Genomic DNA, 21,113 nt, shown 5'->3' on the forward strand with positions numbered 1-21,113 from the left:
AGAACAGTTCTTTTCCTTTCTAAAATCTGATGTCTGTGAAGCTATGTAGCTCACTGCCAAAAGGTGATGAAGCCTTAGAAAAAGGTCACATAATCATTGGCCACTGTTAAATGACCTTTTTTGAGTTATTTAGGTAAATAACCTTTGGGTACCCTGTGCCACTTCACTTCACTGGCAGCAGGTATCTCACATGCTATTGTTTACTGGACTGGTTGGGACCAGAATATACTACAATACATAGGATTCTCCCAGGTGAGAGAGGAAGCATTCCTCAAGCCTCTCAGTAGATATTCATTTACTTTCAGGTAAATAAAAACAAAAGAAAATGTTGTGGAGTAATACTCCTTACATTCGCTTATAGTCCTTTCGATAGGCAAATCTCAGGAGGAATTTTTGACTGGTAGAAGGTGCCCTAATGAGGAGCAGACTCAATTAAAAAATCAGGCTCCAGCCAGTGGGCAGAGTGGGAGCCTTGGCAGGTGCAGCAGGAGCCGCACCTGATGAAGTTCTCCACGGGAGCTTCACTGCTGCAGGACACACATTTGTGGGTGGGTGATGTGCTATAAGCAGGAATTTGGGGCTTTTGACAATACTGGCAGTTAATAGCACTAAAGGGTCTGCCCTCAAGCTCTTCTATATTTTACTGGCTCTGCTGTTTTTCTGCACTGCTGTGTAATGCTGCATCTGTTTTGCCAGTTTGACTGCATTGTCTGTGTATTCTTGAGTTCACTTGTCAGCTGTTTGCATGGAGAGAAAGCAAGCAGGGTGTTTATGTTCCAGTGTGCACACTCTGTGACTTGTGTGCTTGTGTTTTGTTTTATTTTGACACAGAAACATAGAAACATGCAGTTTTTTTTACTGTTGTCATCTGATATGCAAGTTACATGAGCAATTACCAATACCCAGTTTCATTTAAGGCAACCATGAGTCTCTGCTTAGCCTTTTTAATGGATTACATTAAACAGGCACTACAAAGTGAAACTTAAAAAATTATTTTTGCCTATGTAGTTGTCCCAGCCTCAGAAGAAATCTGTTAGTGTAGTGCAACTGCAAGTCTGGAAGGAAGCACTTCCTTCAGAGCAGAGGCAGCAGTGTTTCATTATTCTTTGTGCACAAAAGGCTTTGCTGCATGATTTCACATCAGCTGATTTTATGAGAAGCCCCGAAATGTGTTCTCATGTATTGATGAGGCTAACAGAGCACTTACTCTGTACACAGACTTGTGTGGTGCATGTTAGATAGATACTGAGACCTCACCAGAAATGTATTTTTACTTAAGAGCTTATTGCAGATTACGTTGTGGAGTCAGTAGGTGTTCGAGTGGTGCATATTGCAGAGATGTGTATCAGCCTTCCTGCGGTCGCCGTGCAGAGTGCTGTGCTGCCAACGTGACAGCATTTTGCTTATCAGCTAGTGGTGAGCACAGGGGTGACATCATTAGTGGCCAATGAGACATCCAGTCGTTCCAGGCAGCTGTGAACACCCCCTTGTTGTCGAGGCTCTCGCTGACTCTGTGCTTCCGTTTGTATCCATGCAGCACAGAGATCAGAACTTCCTCACCAGCAGTTGTGAGAATTCTCTATCAGAGAAGCTGAAAGATATATTCATGATATATTCGTGGTTGTGTCCAAGTATAGCCACAGCAAAACATATTGCTGGGCTGCTTTCTGGCCTCAATTTGTTTGAAAAGATTGAGATACTCCTTGCATTACTAAATTCAGTGCTGATCCCTCCATTGTTTGGTTGCATGCATTATTGATTTCTTTCCACAATTTTTGTGTTATGCATGCAACTGGCAAATGCTGGCAACAGGAATGAGCAGCAGAAGAAGGCTGCTAGAGTGAAGATAAATATTCTGTCATCTTGAAATACAATCTCTTGGAGATTGGAAACATTAGGGAACATATAGAGACAAAGCAAAAAATTACCGAATGAATAAAAGAATTTGACTTAAAAGCTTGACATAAGTGAAGCAGTCATTATGGTCATATAATACCAGAATCACAGTTGGAAAGTGTTACTGCTGTATATTGAATATTGCATGGGATAGGTAAAAGGACCAATGAGAGGAGGTGTATGATACAGAGCTCAGTGAACAATGGCTGCTCCTGACACAGATATTTGGGGTTTGGAGGAATAGTGTGTCAGTGTACCTCAGCTGAGGAGTGCTAGATGTGTGCCTGCGTGTCCAGGTGTGCTCATAGCCTGTTGTGAACACAAAATGAAGTGATGACCTGGACTTGAGCAGAAGAAATCACACAATCACACTTCTCTCTTTAAGTGATTTTTACCTTAGAGCTGCAGCTGGAGAGAATGTTAGCGTGTCTCAGCTGAAGCACAAAACCTCGTTAGGCTTGTTGTAATTCACTCAAAGATATCTGAGCCCAGGTGGATTTGATACCTCTTGTTATACATATTGCTCAGGCTTTTTTCTCCCTTGTGTGTTCAAGAGTGCTGCATTGGAGGCTTGGTGGCCAAATGGACATGGAAAGCAAACTGGATACAACATGACAACAACTTTCATGATGGAGGCAGGATGCCAGATTGAGAAGTTTTCAAAGGTGAGCCCTAAAGTTTAATTATATCTGGCATTGCACTGTTGATGTTAGGACATCTGCTCTGCATAACAAGTGTCTAGAGCTCTTAAAAGTTTTGCTAAGTTGTAATATGCATGTAAAAATGCTAATGAGAAGTGAGTTTTTTTTAATGTCACAGTGTGTGGCTACCTCTTTTCTGGTAGTCTCACCTTGTGTGGATGCATTTACTTGTGGCTGCAAGATGGTTTACAGTTAACCAGAAACCTCAGAAGAGAAAACATGTTTACTTCTTAAGTTTTCTAGCTTATGAAAAGAAAACAGCGCTTCTAAACTTCATATACCATGCTCTTGGTTTTGTATCATGCACTGAAAAACCCTTTTAGATTTCTGTAAGATTATGCAAAGGTTTATTACTGAGATTTTTTTTGCTAATTTCAGTTTGTAAAAATTTATGGGATAGACACATTCCTAAAAACCTAACATACGTTTATTTATTAGAATGTGGTAGATGTGCTTCAGGCTGAAGAAAAGATAAGGTCTTAAATACGACCATAAAAGTAATATTTGGGTGTTTTTGCATAAGGGTTCCCCTAACACACTGGCTGTTTAATTATCTGTTTGGTTTTACTAAGGAGCCTAGAGGAGGTAATTTCCAACTGTCCATTAGAAATAAAAATCTTAGAGATTAGACTGGCCTCCTTATGTCATGAACATGTGGAAACAACCACATAAATGTATGCGTTTATTAGATGTTTCTGGTGTGTACTGCTTTACTAAAAACGAATCTGGTCACCAGGCATCTGAACTGCTATTTGCTGTAACATTTGTTAGTGTGAAAAAAACTTAGGAAAACTAGTAGCTTCTGGTGTTGTATCTTTATAGGACTAGCCCCTAGTTTGATTATGTAGTCATAATAATAATAATAATTTGCTATGATTAGTGTTCTAATTTTGAAACAATTAAAAAACCCACACTAAGTAAACACAGCATGTGTTGGTTGGAAAAACTGGTGGTAGGTAATACAACTATAAAGCCTCTAAAAAGGAAAATTCTGTTACTGTGTGAAAACTACACAATGATAGGAAAGCTAATAATTTCCATTTGGGTGCTTGTTTCAGAATATTTCATAGAGCTCTGTGGCATGTGATCATGGGGACTTCATGGTCTACAACAGAAGCCTCTTATTTTTTTTTTTTCCTTAAGGGGAAAGAGGGGGGGAAAAAACCCAAATGCACCACATAGTGGGCAGTGTGAATTAACCAGCATATGAAGCCTTTACAGCTTACAGCATGAAGTCTGGTCATCCTTCCCATGTTTTGTGAATCTCTGTCTTGAATTCTGACAGACACACATGCACACACACACCATCACCCCCAGTCAGAGCTGTATGAGTGGAAAAAGGCTCTGTATGCAGTTTTTTCATGTTGTAGCATAATTTTCTCTCATGTCAGCAGGACTTAACAGCAACATTCATATAGCTTAATAAGAACTTTGAGTAGTTCAGGAGATACAGTCAGGGATTAATGTTCCTGAAAGTTGTTTTGTTGTCAGTTCTGTTGTCCATGTTGTACTGACTGTGTTCAGGAAGAATAAATTTCCTACTTGCATGATTTTTTTTCCCCCTCCCAGAAAAAAAGCAGAGGTGAGGCATTTCACAAGTGGTTTGTGTCCCTATGAGTATCTACTTAACTTTGGACAGGAGAAAACAGAAGCATGAGAACTGTACATGTGAGAAAGCACAGCTTGATCTTATGTCAGATTTGTCTACTCCAAACTTGAACTACTTTCTAGATTCTGACATGCTAGCCTTCAAAACTTTAACCAATCCTTTGGGAGTATTTCTGGGTGGCCTTCCAGTATGTACTTGCAGGAACTCTATAGAGCTCTAGCCAGCAGTGCTGGGAATCTCTTTGGCTCAGAGAAGTACTTACTCATTTCTGTTCAGAGCAGCAGAAAACCAAAGCAGAATAAAAGCCAACATCTAGGATAGGATGTGGTTTGGTTTTGGCTTGGTTTTCCATTTGAATATTTTATTCTAGAGTTTGTTTCTCAGGATAACGTGAAACAAAGTCATATCTTACAGTGACATTGGTTTTCTTGATGGAGGGTCCTGTTTGCTATTGATAAGTTGCTTATTTCTTGCCATCCCCACATTTATTACCTCTTTCATTGCCCCATGAAGCATTTGTTTGCTTTTCAGTTCTATTTCCCCATCTTTCTGTGTGCTCATTTGTCCAGCATTGTACTCAGAGTTTTTTGGTTTTTAAGGCTATTTTTGTACTTTTAAAATCTTGGCCTCCAACAGTCTTTCCTTCCATCCCTTTACACACTCTTTTCCCCTCAGGCATTTTAGCATGACTTCCAGAAGTCTTTCTTTCTGGCTTTGTAGTTTTCACACCACTTTCATGCTGTGTTCTAATTTGTTAGGTCGCTGGGTTGTTCTGTGATCTTAGTTCAGCTCTAGGCATCTTCATCCTTATTACTTTTCCTACTGCTAAATATGGGAATGCCAAATGTGATCCACAGGTCACTTAACTGTGTACAAAGCCTTTGTATGTGCTTTAAAAAGGTAGGTATCTGTTTCATAATTATGCTCAGAACCAGCTGATTGGTCTGTGGTGGCTAGAGGGCCCCTTGTGCGTGCCCCAAGGCTGAGAGAAATGCTCAGCCCCCAGGCAGCAAGCTCTATCAGACATTTAAAGGTGGCCAAGGTCTTGGTAGCCAGGAGGGCATGTAGTCAAGCTTGCCAGATGCTGGTTGTCTCCCATTGCCCTTCTTTCACCCCCCCAGGCAGAAGGAAGCTGTATTAGGAACAGGAAGATGTGCTGTTACCAGCTGGCCCCAGGGGAGCAATGGAGTTGTGCTGAATCTTGGAGGCCTGGGAATGTGAGCTGAGGCTAAGGAGCTTTTTCTCTTGCTCCTGCTGTCTGGGTGGTCCTGGCTGAGTTTTTCAGCCTCTCAGGTTGCCTTGGGTTTGGCCAGTTGCATGAGTTCCACTTGAGCAGGAATAAAGCAATGTCTCATTACTACTGTTAGTAATAGAAATGCTCCATTACAAATGCACTCTGAGACAGTCCCAACCTGCCTGATGACATCTCTTAAGATGACATCTCAAGTACTTTGGCAGCTCCAACTGCAAGTCCCATTCCACTTTGTGCCATAAAAATAGAGCCACAATGGAGACTGAGGAGTTTTTCTCCAGGTAATTGAATTCAGTGTAGAAAGGTCAGAACTTTTTCACATACTGTAGTTTCTCTCCGGTAGCCTTCAAGAGTTAGAGTAACTGTGAAAATTGCATGAAACTTTGGTTATTATTTAAATTCAACTTTTCCTGTTAAACTAGGTCTGCAAAAATCTAGGAATGGTTGCTGCCATGATGCAGAGCTGTTTAGGTTGAGCTCAGTGATCTGTGACCTCTGCTAATGCATCTGGTTTGTCACATGCATTGTCTCTGTCCAGGTGTTTGGTTAATAATTGTCCAGTTAACTTAGAGGCATCAAAGAGGAATCAAAAAGTGGTGATTTCCTTTTTCCTCCCTACTGCTAGAAATAGTTTTCTGTCTATATGTGTGACTTTTGATAAGCTGAATGTTCAGAAAATGCAGTCCCATAGTGGGATTTCCCTTTTCAATAACAACCATGTCTGGTGTGTGAAATAAAGAGTTGCATTTTGTATTAAAGACAGGTGTATCATTTGCACTTAACTAGGTTAATTTTAGCCTGGTTTAGTGACATATACTTGCCTCAGCTGAAGCTTGTGGCAGAGGGAGAACAGGCTGTACTCTACAAACTGACCTTTTGAAAAGGTAAAGCAAATAGTCATCTGAGAGAGGAGAGGTTGCTATCTAAGGAGTAGTTTAGAAAAAATTTGTTTCCTGCCCTTCTGACTCAAACCTGTTTTGGCTAAAATTTACTGTGAGCTTTCCTTCCCTTTATTTAATTTTCCAGTTTTCTCCCTATGATAATGAGCAACAGGTGCAATAAAGAAAATGTGTTTTCTTCCTGACTTAAGGAAGTTAAACTGGAACAGGGGTCCAGGAGAAGATGTTTAAAGTGTCCCTGAAAGAGCTGTTTTCTGGAAGAGTTTGGAGGTGTGCAGGAGCTGATATGGCAGGTGGGGAAAGCACTGTACAAATAAGGGGTCAGTGCTGTTGCAGTGCATTAACTGCTCCCTCATGGCTGTTTGTGTCAGTGCAGTCAGGATACCCCTCAGAGCAGCATTGTTGCTTGTAGTGAAGTCCTAGAAATCATCTGGAACTATTTCCTGGGAGCTTTAATTCCACCTGCAGCAGGAGAAAGGAAGGTTTTCTTGTTTCAGCATCAAAATGCTGTGTATTAGGCTAAAAGAGCAGCTGTAAAAGTTTGGCCTCTGCTTCTGCTTGAGATGTGCTTTATCTTTAATACTTTACTCAGAGTAAAGTGTTTATTTAGCTGAACTGGTCACTCTGAGTCATTATTGCTGATCATGCTGTTCCAACACAGCTGTGATGGCCAGCGGGCCTTTCACTTGCAAAGTGGCATTTGTGTTTGCATGGGTGTTTTTTTCTCTGTAAGTGTTACATCAATTTAAAAAGTGTCATTTCAGAGTAGTAAAAGAAGATCTTGCTCGTACAATGTGAATCTCATTCTAGCCATTCAGGGACAAGACTTAAAACTGAGCTGCTACAGTCTCCTGGTAAAAAAATTGCAGATTTCATGGTGCTTCTGATCTGGTGGAACCCCTGCATTCCTCTTTCTGGCCTTCAGCTGGACTTTTGACTGAACTCTGCAAAAACCAAACTTCACGAACTGTCTCTCCTTACATACATGTGTGCACATGTACAGTTGTTTGCTCATGCTTTCTCTTTCTCTCTCTTAATATGATAGCAACTTCAAAAAGTGAACAGACTTATTGGAAGAATGCTTTCTAGTACTGTTACAGGGTGTTTTCAGCAAGCAGGAATTTAGAGATGAGTCCTTTGTCTTTTGACTCCTTGACAAATTCTGAGCTGTTACTGTTCAGTTGTACATCCCTTTTGTAATGATTTTCTTTATTTATGTTGTTTTAATTCCTTTTTTGTCAGCTTTAAATCTAAGTTTCATGTCTTCACAGGTTTATTTTCGGACAGTAGAACTTATTCAGGAGCCTATTCCTGGCTCACCAGGTCTGAGTTTCTACTTCAGAATCAATGGCCGACCCATTTTTATTAAGGGCTCAAACTGGATTCCAGCAGATTCTTTCCAGGACAGAGTGACCTCTGACACGTAAGCCACATTTGATGTTCTCTAAGGATAAAGGATAATGTTTTCCTCCTCCTGATTCTCTCTACACCCTTTATCAAAGGTTGGCTTTAGTGGGTAAAACTTTCAAGGTAGAACACTAATTGTTGTGGGTGGGAGGGGGAGGCTACAGAATTAGGGCTTAATTAACATGAACAGATTTGAGTGATGTTCAAGGCATGTAGGTGCAGTTGCTGGTGGGAAGGTGGTTGCTTGCAGTTCATAGTTACTGGCCTTTTGGGTATTTTTAGGGATGATCCTCAGGCTGTTTGACCCTGTCTGGACACATCCATTGGTAGTCAGAGGATGTGCACTTCATCCGTGTTCTAACTCATATCGTGCAGGGTTATGTAGGTCCATGGCAGTCTCCCCCCTTTTCCTGATCTCATCTAAGCTACTTGGATTTCAGTGCTCAGCACCACAGAGATTCAGGTGGGATAGGGGCTGTCCTGTACTTGGACTAAGCTTTGCTCTGGGGTATTGGGGAACCAGGACAGCAGAGCATGCTGCAGTGTGCATTCACATGCAATTTAGAGGCTACCAGTATGATTTAAGGAAAAATGAAGCCTAAAACCCATAAAATGAGATTCCCAGTCTCAGTATTTCTCCTCACCCTCTTGCTCCCCTATTCTCTCTATGCATTATGGAACTCAGGAAGAGATTATACATTCCTGATTGCATTTAAAGAGAATTTGAATTCAAGTAATTGACATACAAAGCAAGTAATATCAGAGGAGAAAACACCAACAGGATTAATAAAACATAGTATTTCTAAATTTGGTCCTGCCAAAACTTCTGTAAAAGCACTTACACATGTGTCACTCCATCTATTTTTTAAGTGTTAACAGGATCAAGCAGTTTTTTCTGTGCAAAAAATTGCTTTTTGAGAGCTCTGTCCAGACATGAAGGTTTAGAAACCAGAGTATTTTGATACTTCCTGTTAGAGTTATAAGTCATAGATTGCCTACTAATGATTTAGATTTGGGTGGTTTTTTTGGTAGGGGCATTCATTTCTTCATTTTTTTGTATAACCTGAGAAATTCTTAACTAATATAGCTTCACAAAACTTGTATATCTCCTTTTTGTATTTGACAGACTAAGGCTACTCTTGAAGTCTGCAGCAGATGCTAACATGAATGCCCTTCGGGTTTGGGGAGGAGGAGTATATGAACAAGATGAATTTTACGATATTTGTGATGAAATGGGAATAATGGTAAAAACAATAAACACAGAATAATTATTTAAAAACTGACAAGAAATGAAAATCCACTTCAAATTTAAAAAAAGAGAATTAATACATAAGTTCTAACCATCTTTCCAAAGGATACTGTAGAGTATCAACACAAGAGGTCAGATTAACCTGATTTTTTGGTTGACTGGTTGGGGTTCTTTAATTTCTTTGTAATTTTAATGGTTTCTGATTGCAGAGGCTGTCTGAATCTGGAAGTGATATTTTGGAGACTTTATTGTAGAAGGTCACCATTAGGTAGAAGGTGGCTATGCTCTTCTCAGCTTTGGAAATGGATTTTATTTATTTTAAAAGTATTTTCTTCTTTTTAGCAATAGCTGAAAAGGGTTGGGTAGTTTTGGTTCAAACTTCTCATTTTGTCCAAAGACAAACATGGAAGGCATTATCCAAGGGGCCATTTTGAACAAGTTATAATTGAATATAAGTGTTGCTGTAAGGTGAACACCTGCTGCAATCACTAATCCTAGATGAGTACCTTTGATTATATAAGCTTGGAGGCATGTATTAATAAGTTTTGATGAAGTAGTGACTAGATGAATGAAGGCCAAGTTGCATCTGGTATTAAAAATCCTGACAAGTGTGTTTGGTCTTAGTCTACACCATAAGAAGTAGGGAAACAGAATTCATACCTTGCTGCTTTCAGATGGGTGTGCTTGCAAAAAAAAAAAAAGTTACATCTATTTTAGTGATCTGAATGAGTGTCCTGATTTTCAAGGCTTCTGAGCACTTACAGTTCTTCAATTTTTGACACTAGGCTCCTTAAGTAGGCCACATAGATCTGTGTCAGTACAGTGCTCTGTGCAAGATTTAGATCCTATTTAACAGCCAAAATAGCAAGTAAGTGTAGAAAATCAGATTCTTTTTTGGGAGGGGCAGTGGGGGAGGCTTTTGGTTTTGTTTCTTCTGATGGTCTTGTAAAGGCTTAAAAGTGCATTGGAGTCAAACTGTGCTTAAGGAAAACCAGTGATAGCTCACTGAGAGAAATAGTGAGAAAGTTTCTTTCAATAGAGAGTTTTGACACCAACAGTCACTAAAGGATTATGAGTGATTCTGCAGCAATAGCTTTGCTTTTTCTGTACAGTGTTAGGATTGTAACAATTATTAATGGCTCCATTATCCCCCACTGTCGTATTCTTTATCTTCAGTTTCCTTAGGGAATGTATGCTGAAAAGAGCCTTGGAAAAGCATATTCTCACTGCAATGAAAATGAAATTCTATGAGGAGCTGGTCTCTGTCTCTCAATATGTAGCATGGTGTTAGAAAAGTGGAGTCTCCTACAGTCCCCTTTGGGTTAAGGTGCTCCTTCCTAGAGCTCTTTTCCTTAACATTTTAGACAGACTAGAAGGAGTCTCAAGGTTATGGCAATTTAAAAAACAAAACAGGTAAACAAGAAATCTTATCCATCTCATTGGGCTTCCGTTCCCATTTTTGTAATTCTGCTGCAAGGTACAAATGGAGTTTATTGTTCTTGAATTGAAAGGCTTGCTGTTCTCTAGGAGTATCTACTTGATCTTTCTTTGAAGAGAAAGATTACTGTGTTTTTAGAGCATCTAGTTTGTTTCTGCCCCTCTTACTGGGTAAGATTTGCTGGTTTTTAGATAATTTTGTATGGAGGTGTTTTCTTAACAAGTACACATTAAGGTCTGTTAAGTGTGCTCAGTGCCACATCAGAAGAATTATTGTCTCTTCTCATTAAGTAGTGGGGATTTGGTGTTACACCTGCAGGAATAGTAAATAAATATGAAATTGTTCTGTTCAGCTGCAAATTGCTACATGTTCATGTTTCTGATTATTCTGTTGAAAATCACAGAACTTCATCTACTGAGCAGTATTCCTCTCCTCAATGTAGGCTGTCAGGGGCTGATTCCTAAGGGTAAATATTTTGTAACCCTGATATTGAGGATAACCACAGTGGAGTATGCACATACTTGAGCCCCATGGTCAATGTGATTTGCACAAAGGACTGTGCATCCCAATAGCCATATATTTTGCAAGTATGTAAAGTAACTTGCTGACAGTTTTCTTTAATCTTTCCTTTCCCTTATAGATTTGGCAGGATTTCATGTTTGCGTGTGCACTATATCCAACCAACCAGAATTTTTTAGAATCCGTAAGAGCGGAAGTTTCTCATCAGGTATTTTATCCATGTGTCAAAGCTCTATTTCACGTTATCTATTTTTCATTGACTGACTGTGTAAGTTAGCTTTCCAAAAAAGGTTGTTTTGAAGTTTTTGTTAGTGTGCCTTTATGTAGCAGACACAAAATGTAACCTTGCTAAATCTTATTGAACTCCTCTGACTGCTTGCAGTTAAGAAGACTGCACAGAATTTATCCTGCACACATGGCTGAGTAGAGGTCCATGGTACATACACGCATAAGACAGATGAATGCCAGAATATTAGAAATTTTCCCTTCTGAAAGTGTATATTACAAAACTTTGAGGCTGGTGGCAAATGGAGGGAATAGTGAACCATGTGGCAAAAAAAGGGAATTGTAGGCTTAGCATACGTAATAAAATATACATGTGGACTTGTAATTCAACTGGTAGTAAAGTGATTATTTTAAAAAAAAATTCATTGTTAAGATAAATAATTTTGCTTGACTTCTGAAACTGTAAGTTGTATTTCAGGTGCGACGCTTAAAATCTCATCCATCAATTATTCTGTGGAGTGGTAACAATGAAAATGAAGCAGCAATTGCAAGCAACTGGTTCTCCATACCTTATCCTGACATAGGAGTCTATATCAAAGACTATGTGACCCTTTATGTGAAGAACATACGTGAAATAGTTCTTCGTGTAAGTAATCTCAGGAAACTCTAGGAGGATATGGTTTGGCAAAAGGTTTTAGTGTTTGAGCAAGCTGGGATTTTCCTTTTTTCTTTTAATCCTTTTAAAGGGATGAAGAAGAGCATTTTGAGAAACTGCTCTTTCCAAGATCTTCTAAATAACTCTCTAAACTCAAGAGTTATTCTCCAAATAAAAACATATTTAAAAAATTACTTGTCTTTAACATTTTATGATGTGTAAAGTAAGACCTGAAAGTGTAGTAGATCTTGCTGCTTTTTTCCTTTCTCCTTTTACTATGTCCATGAGTGCCTTCACTTCTAGTGGACAAAAATTAGCTTGCCCATTAATTAATTTATCTCAATGATCAGGTTTTCTTTATGTAATTTTGTTGAAGAATACTGTGAAAAGCATTCAACAGCCCTCCGATCTTTTAAGAGCAGTTGAAAAAATCTATAAAGATGTTATTTCTTCAGTACGTGACCGAATGTTTTTTGTTCTAAGCAGGTAAAGCAAAAGTGATGCTAAACATTGAACTCATGCTGTGTAGTCATTGTATTGATTTTGTAAACAAAATATTGGTATTCTACAGTATATGAAGGCAAAGTAAAATATTTTGATATAAAATTTAAACTGCAAGTATGCAGTCCACAAACACATGGCATCCTTAATGAAGTCTAGTGTGATTTTGCACAGGTTTTTAAAGGTTTATTTATCCTCTTAGAAGAGGAGATTGTAGATTTCTGTACTGAGCTGTGTGTAAAGGTGTGCTGTGGTGTTTTTGTGATTAGCTACATGAGTTGGGTGGCCAGTGTGTGTGCGCACCAAAGTGAGGTGTTCTGGCTTGGTACTTGTGCAGCATTGCCATCCAAGATGGACCCATTTTTATTTTAATTCCATAGAATAGCTATTCTGAGTGCAAAAAGGAACCATAGAGGGAGATAACTTCAGGTCCTGCGTAATACAGGCCAGCTGAGGAAACCTGTAACTACCAGTAGTTGGTAACTTGAAAAGACTTCTACCTTTGAGCTAAAGACTTCAGGGAATCCAGGATTTCCTACAGTAAATTGTTTCAGTTAATTATTAATTACTCACACCAAGAAAAAAAGAAAGAAGATGATGTGGGAAACAGGATTGTTTCTTAAAATGGGGCAAATGTCTGAGTGCATTGCTGTGTTCGAGTCAATTGCAGTAACTTGTTACTGGTAACTACACTTGGGCCTCTATCTTACTAGAAGTTGGGTGTTGAATGAATTATACCTGCAAAAGGATTCCTTCAGTACTTTGCAGACTATTGTTAAAAGATTTAGTATTCTAAGTCTACTGAGACTATAAATAAAGGCAGCTCTGAATAATTTGAAACGTAACCCTTCTTGTAATCTCATCTATCTTAGCATGCAGAGCCAGCTAAAATGACAATAACCTGTAATGATACCATGCAAGCATTAAAAGCAGAACACCTTGGATTTGTTAGGACTAAATTTAGGTGACTGTTTAATAAGAAAGGAGAAAATCATGGCCTTGTTCCTGTAAAAACACTGCAAAAGTAATAATTTTCCATAAAGAAGTCATAGTATTCCAATATTAATGTTCCTTGAGTATATATTTCACAAGGCACACTTTAAATAGCCTTCATTAAGAATTTAGAGGCATATAAAGATAGAAAATCTCTTGATGTGAGGAGAGAATCCCTCAGAAGAGCAGAGCAAGCAGAATCATGCCCAGCTGTCCTCCAAGAACATAAGGAAGAAGCTAATTAAGTAAGTAAAGATGATGAATGTTAGGACATAAAAAGAGAATGTTCCCTAGGTGGTGACTCAGAAATTTGGAAGAAGTATGGTCTCCCTGTCCCCAAGCCCCTCTTTTCAAAAAATAGTCTATGTATTCAGATGGTAAACGTCAATCACTTTGTAAAGGGGTTGTATTTTTGTTTTGTTTTGTTTTTTTTATATCCCAGGAAGATAAGAGTCGTCCTTTTGTGACATCCAGTCCCACCAATGGCTTGGAGTCAGTCAAAGAAGGCTGGCTCTCCCACAATCCTTATGACACCCATTATGGTGACACACACTTCTATGACTACAGCAATGACTGCTGGAACTGGACAATGTATCCTAAAACTCGTTTTGCTTCAGAGTATGGATTTCAGTCCTGGCCTTCCTTCAGTACCATTGAAAAGGTAAGGCTGGGCTTCCACACCTTGCTGTCTCCTTTGCTCTCATTTAGTGAGGGCAATGAGTCTCTTCCCAAAAAACTTCTGCATCCAAACCATAGTAATGTGTTGTTAGGCATGGTATTGCATAAGTGGGATAGAGGTGTGTGCCTAGGGAGGGCAGGGATGGAACCATTCTGTTTCCCTCCTCGGTGTTCAATATACTTACCTTGATGTTGCAAGAGGGACTTGGTTTGGATGAGAGACTATTATGAAACTGTTATTTCTGGTAGTAATTCTATTTAATGTATAGAGGAGAGGAGAAATATGACAAAAGCTGAATTGTGCTGGATTTTAAAATGTTTTGATTTCTATGTATTAGTTTCTTTCATTTAAATAATCTGTTTCTTAATGTATTGCATGTAAGAAGATTTGGTTTTGTCTCCATTAAATTTAGACATTATAGGTTCTGTCTTATTTATCAAAGTGGAGCAGAGACATACCATGATGTTTGTCCATTTGTCCAGGGAGAGATGTTGATATTCTTGCCTGCTAGCAAAAGGAGTTCAGAATGTTTCTTTCAATTTGCTGGGCAAAGCCTATTATCTGAAGCATTATCAGAACATTAATCTATATTAATAACAATAAAAATTATTCAATCCAGCCTAAAAGGAAACAAATTTAGATAAGATTGTTTAGAGAGAGTAATTACAACAAAAACTTGGCAATAGATAACTTAATGAGTTATGCTTTGTTGTTGTCTTTAGTTGAAAAAAGCTGGTTTATGATAATTTGTTATCAGAGACAGGTTTTGAAAATATATAGACATATTATTAGAATTTATACCCCTACTGACTTACATAACTTTTATACCTCAATGTGTTTGACTAGATTCTTCCATATTAATGTAGGGTGTTTCTGATTTACTATGAATGCAAGCAAAACTCTGAGGTCCCTTGGCCAACCCAAACCTTAGGACAGTTAAGTTAAATGCCACTGAGCCAAAAGTTGCTCTTCTGGGTTGAACGGCAATGTGTGTTTTCATTTATTTGTACAAGGAGTGTAAGCAAAGGGTGTTAGTGGTTAAAAATCTTTGCATGACTGCATGAGGCACTGTAGAAATATACCAGTGTTAAGGTTTTGGATGATATCAGTAGGCTGTAATGGATATCCTTTCCTCAATATCCTGGCTGTCATTAAATGGATAGTCTACCTTTTCATACAGATACCTTATTTTTGTTTTTTTTTAAGGTTTCCTCCCCTGAGGACTGGTCCTACACAAGCAATTTTTCTCTCCATCGGCAGCACCATGAAGGTGGCAATATTCAGATGCTTCAAGAGATTGGGCGTCATTTCAAACTTCCCCAGAGCCCAGATCCTGTAAAGCAGTTCAAGGATATGATTTACCTCACTCAGGTAATAGTGATTCTTCCATAGAAGTAGCTGTCAGTACTTGTTCCATTAAATTCTGTCAGCTGTTAGAGCTGGACCTGGTCCCTTCAGGAGTGTTTCATCATACAGAAAGTTTCCATTCTGAAGAACTGGAGAGTCCAGTTTGGTTTGGAGCTAGCTTGTCTCTCTTTTATTGTAGAGAGACTCCAGTTCCCATGATAGAAGGGCTGAAATAATCAGGGAGTTACCCAGAAACTGGGAGAAAGTCTGTCTGAAAGTATGTGCTGCCTTGGTCTTTCTCCCAGCTGGGCTCACGTAGCTGGGGGAGGATGCAGGGATGTGCTGGGCTTCCATGGTACAAGATTATTCCCAGTGCTGCATGTTACTCCCTGTTCCAGGGTGGGGATGTTTTGCTCTTCATGTGGCCCTTGTAGGCTCACTGCTTTGATTCTTCCCACATGGAAAACACAAGCTTTGGAAGCAGTATTTTTTTTCCAAAGAATGTAGTTCTCTATTAATCAGAGAATTTTATTTTGTTATGGACTCAAATATTGATATTTTAGTAAATACATTTTGAGGTTTTTCCAAATCAGAAGCATGTATTTTGCTTTTCATTCATAGTAATTCAACATCATGCTTGCTTCTTTATTTATGATTTCTGTGCAATTTTTAAAAGATGCTAAGTAACTTTCTAATGCTATTATGCAAATTGAAAGTGCTGTTAATTTTTGGTGTGTTTCAAGAATTTTGGAAACACTCTTGATAGAAGTAACTGCACACTCACTAAGTTTCTAATGTTTGAGAGCTTCTGTCAGCAGGTTTTATATAAAAGCAAAATTGCTTGAGCATTTCTGGCACTCTTGACAAGAGAAAAAGGATAGATGATGCTGTGGAGTTGAAACCGGGGTAAAGCTTTCACCATGAGGTCCTGACTCAAAAAAGCTGAGAGAGTTTCTGTAAGGCCACGTCTGTCAAGGCCTTATTAACAGGTTAAACAATTTAATACCAAAATAAGGATAGCAAAAAGGATAAAGAAAGCAAACTTGCTTTAGTGGTTAACTAGAAGTAATATCTTTACCTTTAGGGCTTTTAACTTTATTTTAAGAATTTCTTTATATTTCCCCAGCCTAATAATAAACTGTGTGAAGAACATATCAGTCTGTTTAGCACCCATTGAGAACTTGGCTAATGAAAAATTCTGAAAGGTGGTTTTTAGATGTCATGAAGAAGGAGAAAAAGAGTGGGAGTGCAACTGAAAAAAGGTTGCTTTTCTTATGCACAGTTTTGACTGTATATTGAGAATGTGAGTTGAGAGTGTTGGGATTTAGACACTAAGGTAATGTATACTGAAAGAAATGCAGCTTAACATCATTTTGCAACTCAGAAGGGGGTTATTTAAATTAATGTTTAAAAAAATACTTATTTTAAATTTCATTTTATTTTCCTTGTCTTTGATTTGCCTTTCGAAGACCATTCTCACTGTATGGAAGTAGCCCCATATGAGATTCTTTGAAGGTAACTGCTTGCAAAGCTGTTGGGAGATGCTAGGAGTAGATCTCCTTTCAGCAGAGTTCCACTGCACTGCAGGTGGATACTCCTCAGGGCTCAAGTTTAAAGTTATGTGCTGTTGCTGTGAAGTCTGTGTTGTGTATCAATATATTCACACATGTTTTGAAAAAGAAGTAAAATCCAATATTCCAAAAATAATTTTTATCTCTTTGTTGACCAAGGTGATGCAGGCTCAGTGTATAAAGACAGAAACTGAATTCTATCGTTTTAGTCAAAGTGAAATAATCAATGGAGAAGGACACACCATGGGAGCTCTGTACTGGCAACTCAATGACATTTGGCAGGCACCTTCGTGGGCTTCCTTGGGTAAGTCTTGTAGCAGTCTGGTAAAAAGCACCAGCTACCAATTGTGTTTTCCTCATCTGGAAGTATCAGAATAGGAAATACAGCTCTGCTCTGTCTCTTGGGCATGTATTTTTGTCCATCCTTTAGAAGTGTGTTACAGATGAGATTTATGATGTAAAAATTGAACATCTAGATTTCTTCTCTAGTCAGCTGGGGGAGAGATGGATATCTCCAAATGTGATTCATTGTGTCCTTAACTGTCTCAGAACTGGGGTGAATTATCTTCTCCATGATGAATTTGATTTTCATAGAACTTCATAAGATATCGCTCACCCAGCGTAGCTTCTGAGGAGCTTTCTTTAGGAGATCACTGGCTGAGATTTGCTGTCTAACTTGGTGTCAGATGAGGTGAATCACTCCTCATGACTAAATTATTCTGTTAATATGCTATTTACACATATTTTTTTTCCTCTTAGGACACAAAACTAATCAGACATATAAGGAGATAAATCATTTAGACAGTAAGAAGTAGGGAAGGAATGAGGCAAGTGTGGCATGAGGGAAGTGGCTGTGTTTTATGTTCCAAACATTTTGTCTAGGAGTTGTTTTGAAATGGAGAAGCTGTCCTATGGCATCTGTAAAGGACTTGGGTGGATTCTCTTTCAATTTTAGTTATTTCTCACATATTTTGGTTTTGAAAATCTTTATTTAAGCATTTCATGTGTAAAAAAATACGAACAAACTAGAAAAAGATAAGAAAAAAAATAAGACTGTCTGTGGACAGTCTTGATGTGCCCTTGGAATAAAATGCCATTTGGCCTGGTTTTGGGAAAAAATTAGCCCATACCATCCTCCCCCTCTTTTTCTGGGAGATGTTTGTCCCCCTCCCTTTCTGTTCTTTTTATTTTTTTCTTTTTTTTTGATTAATCCAAACAAAATAGCTGCAACAACAAAGCAAAAACCAGTAGAAGAAAGAGGCTAATTTATTTAAATGATAAGGCAGTGGTCCAGCTATGATGCTCATCTTTCTGGACTTTCTAGATTTGTATTAGGAAATGGAATATCACAATGTTCACTTTTATGATTCTAGCAATAAGTGATGCTTGTAGGTTTTAAGTGCCCCAAGAGAAAAAGATGCTTGGAAAAGTGTCCCTTTGTAAAGACAGGTGTATTGATAGATGTAATGGTTGTGGAGACCATAAATGTCTTTTTGAGTACAGAAATGACATCACTGTAGAGTATTTATCAAATACTTGAATTATTCATATGTTGTTGAAGTTTAGAAGAAAGAAGCTCAGCAGAGATACAGCTGTCCCTTTGTTTTGTTGTATTCCCTCAGTGAGATGAGGAAAGGTTTAATATTCATTTAATTAGGCAGTGTGGTAGAGGGATTTTGAAATGCTAATGGCTGAAATTATGCAAGACTTGGGAGAAATTAGTTTTATTTGCACTTCAAAAACATGTTTCTGCATCTTGTTAGGTGGCACAGTAGTATCACCAATGAGTGCTTTTATTTAAATCTGTTGCTTTGCAGAAAGTCATGGAGGGGTTTACATAATTTCCGGTACAAAGCAGAAATGTTTGCACGTGGTGGGGAAGGAAGAAGGTAGCAAATGTTTCTCCTTTTAACTTTTACCTTTAAAATGTTTGCTTGGGTTGAATGAAAACACAGCACAGCACTTGTGTCACAGTACTTCTGGGTTCAGCTCAGAAGTAAAAAGCTTTGATCACAACGGGGTTCTGACTGTTAGCACCTAGCTGTGAAGCTGGCTGTGCCTAGTTGGATGCTTTAGCATCTCTGCAGTGTGTTTTGGTGGAGTGCTGTGACACTCCCAGACAAGTGTCACCTTGAGGTACCCAACTCCGTAGTCTTGAGATTGCCTTGAGCAGGTAACTGGCTTTTATTGCAGGTTCAATATTCAGAGGCCCTGGTGAGCCCCGGTACAGGCTGTTCTGAAGAATAATTGATCTGAATTCATGAGGCTGAGGTGAGGAAAGAACTAGCAGCATGTTTCTCAGGTTGCATTTAATGGTGTGAAGTGATTAATTTAAAATCATTTCAGGGAGATCTGTTTATTTGCACTCCTGCCATCAGCGTAGAAGGCTTCAGGGAAGAGTCAGAAAAAAGGGTATTGGGGTCTCATTACAAACCTGATTCTGATTTCCTGTTCTGAAGTTTAATACCACACAGAGTGCAATTCCCTTGTTATTGTCAAGAAAAATTGAGGAACTTGGATTTCTGTAAGAATTTCTTTAAATGTGGGAGGAGAAGAAAACCACCCCAGGGCTATTTTAAATAACTTTTGGCTGTTGCCTTTGGGCATGCATGTCTGTAATAGGAAAGTTTAAACCCAGAGGTTTCTCATGATAACTTCCTGACCTCCAGATTTTTTACATCCATTTTTGGGTGTGTGTTCGTGGTGTATTTGAAATGCAACTTGCCTGTTTTTAAAGAAAGGAATGTAGTTCTGGTCCTATGGAAATCAAGACAACAGAAGAACTGAAAAATACGAGCTTTTAAATTAGCTTCAGTTTTCCTTGCTGTCTGAAGTTACTTTGACAAATGTATTATTAAGATCCTGTTGCTGGAAAAGTTGTCTTTGGAAAACACTTCCTGTGTGAAACTGCTGCAGCAGTTGAGTTTTGGTTTTTTAAAATGGCTCTATTTTTTTTTGGAAAGGGAAATACCAGTATTCAAAGCTGATTTGAGTTAAGCAGACTAATGATGTTTCAAACATTCCAAAGCAATGGGTGTCAAAGTAGTAGAGTGGGTTTTGAAATGGTGCAAACTTTAAAGTGTGTGGTTTGTTTGATTTTGTTTCTTGGCTGGGGATTTTGTTTGCTTGGGTTTTCCTGTGGAAATCTGATGCCATGTTCACTCTGAGTGTGTTGTCTTCACTGTAAAGGTTTTTGAGGATCTCTGCTGCCTTGGTAGCAAACCTCCTCTCTTTCCCTCTACAGTGTGGCTGTGTAATCCAGCTGGAAATCAAGGCACAGCAGAGGTTCAGAAGGACACATTCAAAAAAAACCAGGATTTTATATTACACTAAGTAGCAGAATCTGCTCTACATTAATTGCATTTTTCATTTCCATATATAAGACAGCTGAAGCCTAGATTTTCATTATGTGAGTTAAGCTCAGGAAAAAAATTCAAGTCAACAGGCACTGAAACCCCAGACCACGCTGGGTAACTTGTCTAAGCTTGTGGTGGCCTTTGCCTGGATTCTGCAGTTAGCAACATCTATTGCATTGGCAATTTAATTAATTTACAATTGAAATTCCAGGAAGTCTTGTAGCAGTCCTGAGGGCTTTAGAGATTTCAACCCCTCCCAGACTCTCCCTGCCCATTTCTCATACGAGGCCCATAGCTTTTGTTTGTTGGATCAGATACTGCCGCCCTGTTTACTCTGTTTCAGATAATCCATCCCCGGTTTGAATCTCCCATCTTCTCAAGTTTAATGACTGAAGAGTAATTTGTTAGCACCCCCTATATTTGGTACTTTTGTTATTTAAACCACCAGTGTTTTCTGTCAGGAAGTGTCCTTGGAGTAAGAGAACATGCCTTTGTTCATATCACCAGGGGATCAGACCCAGCCAGCACAGGTTTTTGAAAGGCAGGTCCTGCTTGACCAACCTGATCTCCTTCTATGGCAAGCTGATGCAGTTGGTGGATGAGGAGAGGCTGTCGTGTTGTCTGCCTAGACTTTAGTAAAGCCTTAGTGCCATTTCCCACAACATTATCCTGGAGAAACTGGCTGCTCATGATATGGATGGGTGCACTGTTCACCACGAAAACAAACTGGCTGGAAGGCCAGGCCAGGTGTGGTGGTGAATGGATTCTCACCCAGCTGACTGCAGGTCGCTACTGGGATTTTGCAGGGGCTCAGTA

General features: G+C 38.9%; 1 protein-coding gene across 15 annotated transcripts in view; it reads left to right on the forward strand.

Moving 5' to 3' along the window:
- Window positions 1-21,113, forward strand: part of MANBA (mannosidase beta) — a 61,447-nt gene that overhangs the window by 26,445 nt on the left and 13,889 nt on the right. For 13 of the 15 annotated variants that reach the window (XM_071431836.1, XM_071431837.1, XM_071431839.1 and 10 more), the window contains 8 exons: window positions 2,451-2,561; window positions 7,629-7,780; window positions 8,891-9,008; window positions 11,092-11,178; window positions 11,674-11,841; window positions 13,787-14,005; window positions 15,230-15,394; window positions 17,101-17,245. In XM_071431836.1, coding sequence (XP_071287937.1) covers window positions 2,451-2,561; window positions 7,629-7,780; window positions 8,891-9,008; window positions 11,092-11,178; window positions 11,674-11,841; window positions 13,787-14,005; window positions 15,230-15,394; window positions 17,101-17,245 — 1,165 coding nt within the window. The remainder of the gene's footprint in view (window positions 1-2,450; window positions 2,562-7,628; window positions 7,781-8,890; window positions 9,009-11,091; window positions 11,179-11,673; window positions 11,842-13,786; window positions 14,006-15,229; window positions 15,395-17,100; window positions 17,246-21,113) is intronic. The other 2 variants (XM_071431832.1, XM_071431843.1) reach the window with 2 other exon arrangements.

The sequence above is a fragment of the Agelaius tricolor genome, unplaced genomic scaffold (genome assembly GCF_023055355.1).
Source record: "Agelaius tricolor isolate 1412-34295 unplaced genomic scaffold, bAgeTri1.0.p SCAF_8, whole genome shotgun sequence".
Lineage (NCBI taxonomy): Eukaryota > Metazoa > Chordata > Aves > Passeriformes > Icteridae > Agelaius > Agelaius tricolor.